General features: G+C 40.2%; 1 protein-coding gene across 1 annotated transcript in view; it reads left to right on the forward strand.

Annotated features, from left to right (window-relative positions):
- The first annotated feature begins 352 nt into the window (after nucleotides 1-352).
- The window catches only part of MRPS36 (mitochondrial ribosomal protein S36), a 21,613-nt gene continuing 10,629 nt past the window's right edge, over nucleotides 353-11,336 (forward strand). The window contains exons 1-3 of the mRNA XM_007949185.2: nucleotides 353-394; nucleotides 8,672-8,735; nucleotides 10,390-10,577. Coding sequence (XP_007947376.1) covers nucleotides 353-394; nucleotides 8,672-8,735; nucleotides 10,390-10,577 — 294 coding nt within the window. The remainder of the gene's footprint in view (nucleotides 395-8,671; nucleotides 8,736-10,389; nucleotides 10,578-11,336) is intronic.

An 11,336-nucleotide genomic window follows, 5' to 3' on the forward strand; every position in this document is an offset into this window, starting at 1 on the left:
ATATTATTTAACTTGGTTTGAGACTGAATTTTGGACTATAGCGAAATTGTAAACTGACTCTGTAGAGGAAATGGTCCTAGATCACTTACAGGCTGATAAAAATAAAGGGAAAAATAAACCCAATGTTTAACAGCAAAACGAAACAATGGTGAAACACGTGGGTCAGTGTAAGAGGGGCGGGGCAGCGTCTGGCACCCAGGGGCAGGCCTAGTCCCACAGTGGCAGAGAATCCTTTACAAGGAGTTCGCTCCTCCCTGTGACGTCATAGGCAGGTCCTGTCTTCGCTGTCTCTGGCTCTTGGTTATCGTTGTGGCTCACACGCGCCCCGGAAGCTGCCTGTGCGCTGGGGGTCATGATGGGCAGCAAAATGGCGTCCGCCAGCAGGGTCGTTCAGGTAAAGAGATTCGGTCGACATTCCGCACGGTGGGCTGTAGGGATGGTGCTGACTATAGCGACGGTGCTGGGGAGGAATGGCTTTGGAGGAGGCTGAGCGGTGATCGCAACCTTGAGTAGGGCTGGCGGCGGCGCCCGAGGGTGTGTGTGACAGTTGGACCTTTGAGCCCTTTGGGCTGGGCAGTGAGCCGGGTTCCGGAGCTGAGGTCAGCTCGAGCGCCGCTACGGAGTGCGGCATCTCGGCAGGTAGGCACATAATCGCTCCAGGGTCCTTGGACAGTCCAGGACCTTGTTAGCTCCCTTCGGAGTGTGAAGACTCGTTAGGCTGCCTTGGCAATAGCCTAGCCAATCGCCGCGGTAACATTGTCTGTGATGTTCTCATTCAACCAATCGGAAGGAAGGAAGGAAGTAATGGAGAGGGAAAGGAAGCGAAACCTGATTCCAACCCAGTGTCCCTTCAAGGACTAGGGTTTGGCGGGTCTCGGGCTGCGTCCTCGCCTGACAACAATACTTCATAACTTCTTCAAGCGTCTGACTACAGGCCGGATAAGAGAAATAGAAAAAAATATATTATTTAAGTTTAGCTGTAGTTTATGTTTTATTGTTGGTTTCAAAAGCTTTTGTTGTGTGAGTTTAGATAGGCAGCGAGAGTAACTTTTTTAATCTGCAGTTGAGCTACTAACTCCTGTTTTTGCTTCTCCAGCTGTGGTCCTTAGCTTATATAAGAGAGGTGAAATTCATATACAGATGTACACACTCTCCACTTTAGTGGTTAGTTAACACAGTCTTTTTTAATCCTGAAACCATATTATTTTATGATTAAATTTTAGTTTCATATGACAGGTACACCTGCACAGCTACATGTCTTAAAATACCTTTTTCTGAAGTCTCAATCTAAATGATAATCCTAGATTTCAGTCTTTGATCCTATTGCAACAAATGATTGTCATTGATTTATTCAGTGGATAGTTACTAAGTGTTTATTAATGAAAGAATCTGTGCAGACAGGGAGAAAATAACTAATATGTACATCTGGAAAAGGACTGGTATCCGTAATGCATAACCCAATTTCAAAAATGGTTTAAAGATTTAAGTGGGTAATGCATAGAACATCCAAATAAGCAACAAGCCTGTGAAAAGATGCCCAAATAATTACTCATCAGGAAAAGGCTAATTGAAACCAGGATCTACTATCACAAACTCACCAAAATGATTGAAATTTAAAAGACATACCAAGTGGTGATGAGAGTATGAAGCACCTGAAACCATATGAAGCATCATACATTGCTGCTTGAAGTGTAAAATGGTATAGCCTGTTTGGAAAACTGTCAGTCTCCAATAAAGTTAGTGACCACCTTATGACCAGTAATTCTCCTGTTAGGTTTATATCCAAGAGAAATGAGTGCATCTACCCACAAAAAGAATGTTTTAGCAGCTTTATTCAGAATAGCCCACAAATCAGAAACACTCCAAATGTTCATGAGCAGGATGAACAAATTGTGATGGAGTCATAAAATGGAATAGGACACAGCAATAGAAAAGAAAGAACTACTGGTAAGTCAAAAGAAAAAAAAATACTATGAGATTTATAAGTAGAAATGGTCTGTGCCTCTCTAATGGGAGCAAAGCCCTGTACTCAAATATTCATAATATAAAGCACTGTGTGTTAATGTTATATAATAATTACATATAACATTAATAGCATTTATTGAGTATTTCTGTGCCAGGCCTATATTCAGTGCTGGGACTACAATGCCAAAAAGATAGGCATGATGCCTCCATAGATCTTAGATTCTGGATGTTGATTATATCTTGAAGAAAGAGTAGTAATTCAACAGACTGCACAAATTGACTTGAAATCCAAAACATGATCTCAGAATATTTAGTAGAGAAACTAAAGAGTATGACACACAAGTAATTTTTGAAGAGTAAATTAAAGGTATTAATTAAGTGCCTGCTGAATGCCAAACACTATACATTTGATATATTTCAGTTGATATGAGAGCAAAAAGGTAATAGTTTATCATTTAGGAAATAGTTGACCTATATCAGCCACAGGGGAAGAAGATGGATGATTGGATTATTTCATAGTTTGGGATCAAGATGAAAATAAGGGTACAGCGATAGGGTGCTGGTAAGAGAAGGGTTGACTGGACCCTGAGTTCCAGGCTAGATAAGAAAGGAAGTAAAGTCAGGATGGAACCGATTGATTCAGAGAAAAGGGAACTATCAAGGAAATGAAAGGCTTAATGAAGCTGACTGCATGAATTAATTGAGAGAATAAGAAGTGGTAGCTGGGGTTGGGTTAAATTTTAGTTTAAGATTTTAGTGATGGTGAAATAAATACCTAGACATTTGGAAGACAGCTAACTGGCCAACTGACTGCAAAACATGTGTATTTATGCCCTTTCCAAAGAAGGTGAACCAACAGAATGCAGAAATTGTCAAACAGTATCATTATTATCACACACAAGTTTTACTGAAGATAATTCAAAAATAGTTGCAGCAGTACAACAAGGAGCTGCTAGAAATTCAAGCCAGATTCAGAAGAGGACACTGAACAAGGGATATCATTACCAAGATCAGATGGCTCTTGGCTGAAAGCAGAGAATACTAAAAAAATGTTTACCTGTGTTTTATTATTGACTATGCAGTGGTGTTCAGCTTTATGCCTTTAGGCATAACAAATTACAGATAACATTGTGAAGAACAGAAATTCCAGGACATTATAATTGTGCACATCATGTACATAGACCAGGAGACAGTCATCATAATAGAACAAGGTGATCCTGCATGGTTTAAAATCAGGAAAGGTGTGCATCAGGGTTGTATCCTTTCAGCATACTTACCCAATCTTTATTCTAAGTAAATAATCAGATAAACGACTATATGAAGAAGAATGTAGCATGAGGATTGGAGGAAGACTCATTAATAGCCTTCAGTATGGAGATAACCCAAAGTTGTTTGCTGCACATGAGGAGGACTTGAAGTACTTATTGATGAAAGCCTTCAGTATGGATTACACCTCAGCATAAAACAAAACATCCTCACAACTGGACCAATAAGCAACATAACATCTTGATACGGAGAAAAGACTGAAGTTGTCAAGGTTTTTGTTTTACTGGAATCCACTGTCAGTGCCCATGGAAGTAGCAGTCACGAAATCAAATTACGTATTGCATTGGACAAATCTACTGCAAAAGACTCTTTAAAGTGTTAAAAAGCAGAGATGTCACTTTGAGAACTAAGGTGAACCTGGCCCAAGCCATGGTATTTGCAATTGTCTCAAATGCATGTAAAAGCTAGACAGTAAATAAAGAAGACCTGAAAAGAATTGATGCATTTGAATTATGGTGTTGGTAAAGAAGATTGAATATACCATAAAGAATATATATACCAGAAGAATGAGCAAATCTGCCTTAGAAGTACAGACATAATGTGCCGTAGAAGTGAGGATGGTGAGACTTCATCTCATGTACTTTGGACACGTTATCAGGCAGTACCAATCCCTGGAGAAGGACATCATGCTTGATAGTAGAGGGCCAGTGGAAAAAAGGATGACCCTCAATGAGATAGACTGATACAATGGTTGCAGCAATGGGCTCAAACAGTTGTGAGGATGGCACAAGACTGGGAAGTGTTTTCTGTTGTACATAGAGTCACTGTGAGTCAGGGCTGACTCAGCAGCACCTAATGATAGCAGTTTGAGTTCAGTGAAAAATTATAATTTACTTATAAATTATAAAAGAAGAACTTTTCAGAAGTGAACAGTAAACTAGAATAAACATAAGGTAATAAATAGGCACCTCAGAATTTATATTTAATAATGGATAAAAAAGAAAAAACAAAATTATATACTAAGGAAGTAAGAGATTAAAAGGACTCAGAGAAAGTGATAGAAGTAGCTGACAGGTAAGAAATTTTGTATAATAAATACTGTAAGGTCACAATAAAGAGATGAGGATGCACAAAAGTGGGGTTAAAGAGAAGTTTTATTCTGTGCTCCCTGGAGAGGTTTATGGGTCCCCGAGAGGGGCCCGGGCAAGGTTCACGGATCCCTGAGAGGGGCCAGAGAAGTCGTGCTGCCCAGGTGAAAGAAAGGGTTTTTTATAGTGATTTTCTTCCTGGTTCTTAGAGGACCGGATTGAGAGCAGGGTATGTGTTACAGGAACCAGTAAGGTTAAAGTACCCTGTTAGCATGGGGGTAGGAAGCAGAGTTGAAGCACTTCATTAACATAGTGGGCAGGAAATGGTTGGGGGCTTTTGTGAGTAAGAGTCAGGTGCTGGGGTCTTTTGTAAGTAAGGGTTATGTGCTGGGATTTGGTATGGGCTCTGGTCAGGTGCCTCCTTGCTTGACCAGTTCTTGTAATTCCCTCTGGCTTAATTATTCACCCTCCTGGCCAGCCATGTTTCTGCCTAACAAGTACTTGCTGCCATCCAATCGATTCTGACCAGAACTGCCCCATAGGGTTTCCAAGGCTATCATCTTTACAGATGCAGACTGAGTAGCTGGTGGATTTGAACTGCAAAACTTTCGGTTAGCAGCTGAGCTCTTTCCTACTGCTCCACCAGGACTCCTTTGTATAATAAGTAGTCTCTGAAAAAGAAAAAGCAAACTGAATTCCAGAAGTTGTAATTTAATAAACCCTTTTTATTTTCTTTTTTAAAAATATATTAGAAGACCTAGACTTTGTACTGGGAAAATTGAGCCAGTATGGTTGACCAATGTGTATATTCTAGAAAAATCATTACATTTTAAAGAAAAAAATTCTTTGACGATCCATGCAACAAGACCAAGCATTTAAAATGGAGAAAAAGTCTTCAGAGTTTTCAACAATACTACTTCATTAAAGAAACAAATAGATATTTAAGGGTGTGAGGAAAGTAAATATGAAACAAGGATTTTATATCTAGCTACACTGATCTTCAATATAAAGGCCACAAACTGTTCTGAACCCTCAGTAACTCTGAATATTGTTCCCAGGAGCCCTTCCTACTAGATTTTGTAATCAGGGAAAATGTCTCCACAATGACATTTGAGCTGTGTTTTAAAGGACAAGTATTCAAGTGAAGGGGTAGACATGAGAGTAGGGTGGGGTAGAGGAGAGATTTCCTGACAGAGAACATAAATTGTAGATGGAATGGGGATGGGAATGGCATGATAAATTTGAGAAATGAAAAGTACTTCAGAATACATGGAGTAAGAGGTACATACGGGAGTGGTGGGAAATGAGGCTGGAGAAGTAGGAACAGGTCAGATCATGATGGGCCTTGGGAGTGTCAAATAGGTCTTTGAACTTTGTCCTGAAAGCTGTTGACATTTTTTTTTTAACCAGGGAGAGCCATCTGGGATAGAACATTCAAGAAGCTTGGTGATGGAAGAGAAGCAACAGTTACTAGAGAAAAAATTATTTTTGTTTTTTTGACATGGAAGACTTGAGCGTGCTTTTGTGCTGGGGGAGACAATTATAGTCCATCATTTTCTCACAACAGTGAATTATGACGGTGCATTTTGAGGCCAGTGCCAACAAGCCTATTTACTTCTGTGCCCATATAAAATGCATATGTATATATACAAATACATGGCAGATGAACACACACACACACACATCAGTTTCTCTAGTTACATAGCAGTTTACAGATTACTTTAATTAAAAATGGTACTTGGTTTATTAGATTCTTAGAATGGTCGATCCATTTACGGTTCTCTATAGCATATTGTTAAGGAGTTCTGGTGGCACAATGGTTAAACAGTTGGCTACTAACAAAAAGGTCAGCAGTCCAAACCTGCCAGTCACTCCACAGGAGAAAGATGTGGCAGTCTGCTTCCATAAAGATTACAACCTTGGAGACCTTCTTGGGGCTGTTCTATTCTGTCCTGTAGGGGCACTATGAGTTAGAATCAACTCACCAGCAGTGGGGGTTATAACATTGTTAAAGGTCCCTGGGTGGCTCAAAAGGTTTGCACTTGACTACTACACTAAAGGTTGGCAGTTCATACCCATCCTGAGATGCCATAGAAGAAAGGCCAGACAATCTGCTTCTGTTATGATTACAGCCAATAAAACCCTATGGAGCAGCTCTGCTGAGGTCTGTCGTGAGTCAGAATCAACCTGATAGCAACAGGTTTGGTTTTGGTTTTTATAGTATTATCTCTACCACTTATCTATCAATTTGCCATTCTATAATAGCTTGCATGGGAGCTCTGGTGGCATATTGCCTAAGGCATTTGACTGCTAACCAGAAGGCTGCCAGTTCAAACCCACCAGCCACTCCTCAGAAGGAAGGTTGGGCAATCTACTTCCCAAGGGATACCGCTTCAGAAACCCAAGGAGGGGTTGCTATGAGTCAGATCTGACTCCATGGCAGTGCATTAGGTTTTTTTTTTTGGTTAGTAGCTTGCATGTTGCTATGATTCTGGAAGCTATGCCAGTGGTATTTCAAATACCAGCAGGGTCCCCCTGGTGGACAGGTTTCAGTTGGGCTTCTAGACTAACAGACCAGAAAGAAAGGCCTGATGAGATCAAGCAGTGAAAACCCAATGGATCACAAGAGAATATTTTCTGATATAGTGCTGGAGGATGAGGCCCCTAAGTTGGAAGGCACTCAGAATACAGTGGCTACCTCAGTGGGCTTGAGCGTAGAGATGGGGCAGAACTGGGTGGCATTTTGTTCTCTTGTACATAGTGTCACCGTAAGCCAAAGTTGACTCAATGGCAACAAACAACAGCAACATACTATCTGGAATTTTAGGGATGGAAATGTTAATATTCTTCAAATATGTTATAAAAATATTCAAAGAATACCTGTGTGTTTGGGTGTACAAAAGAAAACTAAAATAAAAGACTATCAAATATTTTAACAGTCTGGTTTGTATGAGTGTTTGGATTATAGATCGTGTTTCTTCTTTGTGCTTTTTAAATTTTTTTTTTTTTTTACACAGAATGGATTATTTTTGTTTATTTGAGAAATGCAACATTTTAACTTATAAATAGGATTTGGATAGCCTCCCCCCACCTCTATCAGAAAGGAGCCTACGGACTGCCCTTGGAGAGGAAGAGGGTCCTGGAGGTTAAGGCCCCCAAGATGGGGAGGGAGTGGTGAGAGCCAGTGTCAGTAGAGAAAGACAGGTCTTGGAGTTCCGTGAAGCTGGTCCTAGGCCCAGCAGTTACTGGCAGTGCCTAGAGTGATGAGCAGAGTGGCTTTCTCAGGTAAGGGGTTGTGCTTCTGACTGGACTTGCATCTGTATTTGCAACTTGCTCAAAGCAAAGATGATTCCCATGATGTGTAGGAGCCCTGCACAGATCATCCTGCCAAGCTGGAGGCCCTTCCAGTCACAGTAGAAGGAACTGTCTTTCACAACAATGTCACTGGCTTCCAAGGCAGGTACGTGAGCCAGCAAAAGAACCCATATCACTTCTTCTATGTCACAACTCAGGCAGGGCAGGGGCACTTGTGTTAGCAGGTGACTAAACCTCTCTGTACATCAGTCTCTGAGAACTCACTATAGAGAGCAGGTGTGAAGAGGCTGCTGGGTCTGTGGATGGCCCAAGTGGGTTCAGTCTCTTTAAATCCCACAGTCCCACCCAGGCAACAGTACCTGTGCCAGGGAACTGGTCTGACTCCTTGAGCTTCAGAATGTATTACTTTTGTTCTAAGAAAAGTAAGTTTTGTAAAATTACCTAAATTTCAATATGACTGCTTTTTAACTGTTAGGTATTAACACTACAGGGAAGAAACACTTGATACAAGTCAGGAAACTTCAGATTCTTTTTCTACCAACTAGCAGGGTTATCTATAAGTCTTGCAATATGAAATCAATGTCATCTTCATAGGGGTGTTATGAGATCAGTAGTTGTTGTTGTTGTTGTTAAGTGCCGTCGAGTCAGCCCCGACTCATAGCGACCCCTCCTTGGGTTCCCGAGGCAGTATCACTATGGAAGTAGGATTGCCCAACCTTCCTTCCGAGGAGTGGCTGGTGGGTTTGAACCGCCAGCCTTCTGGTTAGCAGTCAAGTGCCTTAGGCCCTATGCCTAAGGCACTTGACTGCTCAGTAAAATGTCTTGTGTGTAGAGTTACTAGGAAAAGCAGAAAAACAAGCTAATAATTCATAGACTGGCTTTCCAGGTCAGGAAGAATATGATTCCTATCAAATATTAAGTGTTTTACTTTAGCAAAGGCATCTTATATGAGGTTGAGTAAATCACTTATTATAATTAGTATTAGGAGATTATTTTAGTGTTTTACTTTTTTCCCTTATATTTTCTTTTTTGTTTAGGTAGTCAAGCCACATACTCCATTAATAAGATTCCCTGATAGAACTGACAACCCTAAACCTAATGGTAAGTTGTACTTTATTTAGATGGGGGTGTGTGTGTACATGCATATTTACAAATGAATATTTCACTATAAGCAGTGTTTCTCATTTTAATATTCAGTTGTTGTTGTTGTTGTTGTTATGTGCCGTCGAGTCGGCCCGACTCATAGCGACCCCTCCTTGGGTTTCCGAGGCAGTATCACTATGGAAGTAGGATTGCCCAACCTTCCTTCCTATTGTAATTTAAAATGGTGCCTCAGGCAACATGCAAGTAGAAAAGAACTTTTTATTCCATTTTAAAAAGGTAGTAACTCAACAGATCTCTGAATTTTTAATGATACTGAGTTTATATACTGTAACTGTCTTAGTTTGCTAGTGCTGCTGTAATAAAAATACCACAAGTAGGTGGTTGTAATGAACAGAAATATGTTCTTTGTTTAGGCAGCTAGAAGTCTGAATTCAGGACCAAGGCCCTCTGTTTGCTCTGGGGAAAAACCCTTGACTCAGCTTCTCTATCACTGTTCTTATGTTTCTTGGAGATTTCCACGTGGCATCTATCTTTGCTCCATTTGTGTTTGCTTTCTTCTGTACCTCATCAGGTCTTTCATTCTCAAACGTGATTGGTTGACAACATACCCCGCACTGTTATGGCCTCATTAACATAAAAAACAAAACCCTGTTCCCAAATGGGATCACATCCACAAGTAGAAAGTTCTAGAAGGGTTTTGTTTTTATCTGACCCCTCCTTTTTACCAGATCCTCTGTTGCTCATTTTATTATAAAATACTTGATCTTAATCGGAGGTTTGACAAATTTTATAGGAATACTTTTAACTTATTATAACTACTGTTGAAGAATTAAGATATGGGTGATGAACAAGTTTTAAAATATTGAGAAAACTGCTCTTGTTTACATTTACTAACTTTTTTATTCCACATTGTAAGGTATTACCTGTAAACTCCTACGTGTCTTGGCCTATGAGGGATTATATGACAAAAACTTAAGTAATGTGGGTTGCCCATAATGGGTACCCTACTAACTAGAAATTTTATTGTACAGTTTAGTAATTTAGTACTTAAAACTACCTCTTTGTTTTAAAATGAAGTTTTTAGGAAATTATGTATAGCCACTCAACTAAGTTAATCTATAATACCAAGAAAACAAACCAGTTGCCATTGAGTCAATTCTAACTCAAAGCAACCCTATAGGACAGAGTAGAACTGCATCATAGCGTTTCCAAGGCTGTAAACTTTTATGGAAGCAAACGGCCAAATCTTTCCCCTGTGGAGCCATTGGTGGGTTTGAACCACCAGCTTTTTGGTTAACAACCAAGCACTTAACCACTATGGCACCAGAACTCCTTATTCTATGATGTTATTGTTGTTATGTGCTATCAAGTCAGACCCGACTCACCGCAACCCCTCCTTGGGTTTCCGAGGCGGTATCACTACGGAAGTAGATTGCCCAACCTTCCTTCCGAGGAGTGGCTGGTGGGTTTGAACAGCCAGCCTTCTGGTTAGCAGTCAAATGCCTTAGGCACTACGCTACCACCTACCTCTAATTCTGACTTATAATTCAGGGATGAGTAGACTGTTCAATAGTAGATAAACTAAAGAGTATTTTAAGACACTCAAACAATTTCTCTGAATGTGCTTTTTTTTTTTTTTTTTTAATTTCAGTATCAGAAGCTTTGAGATCAGCAGGAATGCCGTCACACTCTTCTGCAATGTCACAGCATTCTAAGGGAAGTAAATCACCAGATTTGCGGATGCAGCAGGGTCCACCAGACACTGCAGAAATAATAAAAACGTTACCTCAGAAATACAGAAGGAAACTTGTGTCTCAAGAAGAAATTGAATTTATCCAGGTATGTTGTTGATCTTTATCACAGGACTATATAAAACACATTTTTTACTTTTGGAATTTCATATGCTGATTAACGTGCTCTGCCCATTGTCTTATCAAAATGTGGCCGCAGTTAAGACAGAGATAGATAGGCCAGGACTCTGGCACAGACCAGTCAGTGCCTTCAGTAAATGTATATGAAAGAATGGAATATATGTGTAGAAGTGTAACCAGCAAAGGATATAAATTTATAAATTGTAAATCTGGAGGCCAAGAAATACTAGCTATTAATAGTTAGACAGGCATTCAGAAGCTATAAATCAAAAAAAAGCAAACCTACTGCCGTTGAGTTGATTCCAACTCAGAGTGACCCTATAGGGCAGAGCAGAACTGGATTTCCAAAGCTGTAATTCTTTACAGAAGCAGAATGCCTCATTTTTCTCCCATGGTATGGCTGGTGGGTTCGAACCACCAACCTTTTGGTTAGCAACCCAATGTTTTAACCACAGTGCCATCAGAGCTCCTTTCAGAAGCTATAGAGGTTGCAAACTGGTAGCCCACAGGCCAGATTCAGCCTCAGGTGCTTTAAAAAAACTGAGTAATTCAATAAATGGTAGCCGTTAAAAACAAATAAACCTGAGTAATTGTCAGCATTTAAAAATGGAGAGAATTGGCATCCAATCTGCAGCCTATACGACTATCAGACCAGAAGAAATAGATGGTGCTCGGCTACTACTGTCAACCGCTTGGAAGAGGATCTTTGTAGGAGATCCTGGATAGA

Source organism: Orycteropus afer, unplaced genomic scaffold, assembly GCF_000298275.1.
Source record: "Orycteropus afer afer isolate SDZICR_OR568_19922 unplaced genomic scaffold, OryAfe1.0 scaffold00242, whole genome shotgun sequence".
NCBI classification, from domain to species: Eukaryota; Metazoa; Chordata; class Mammalia; order Tubulidentata; family Orycteropodidae; genus Orycteropus; species Orycteropus afer.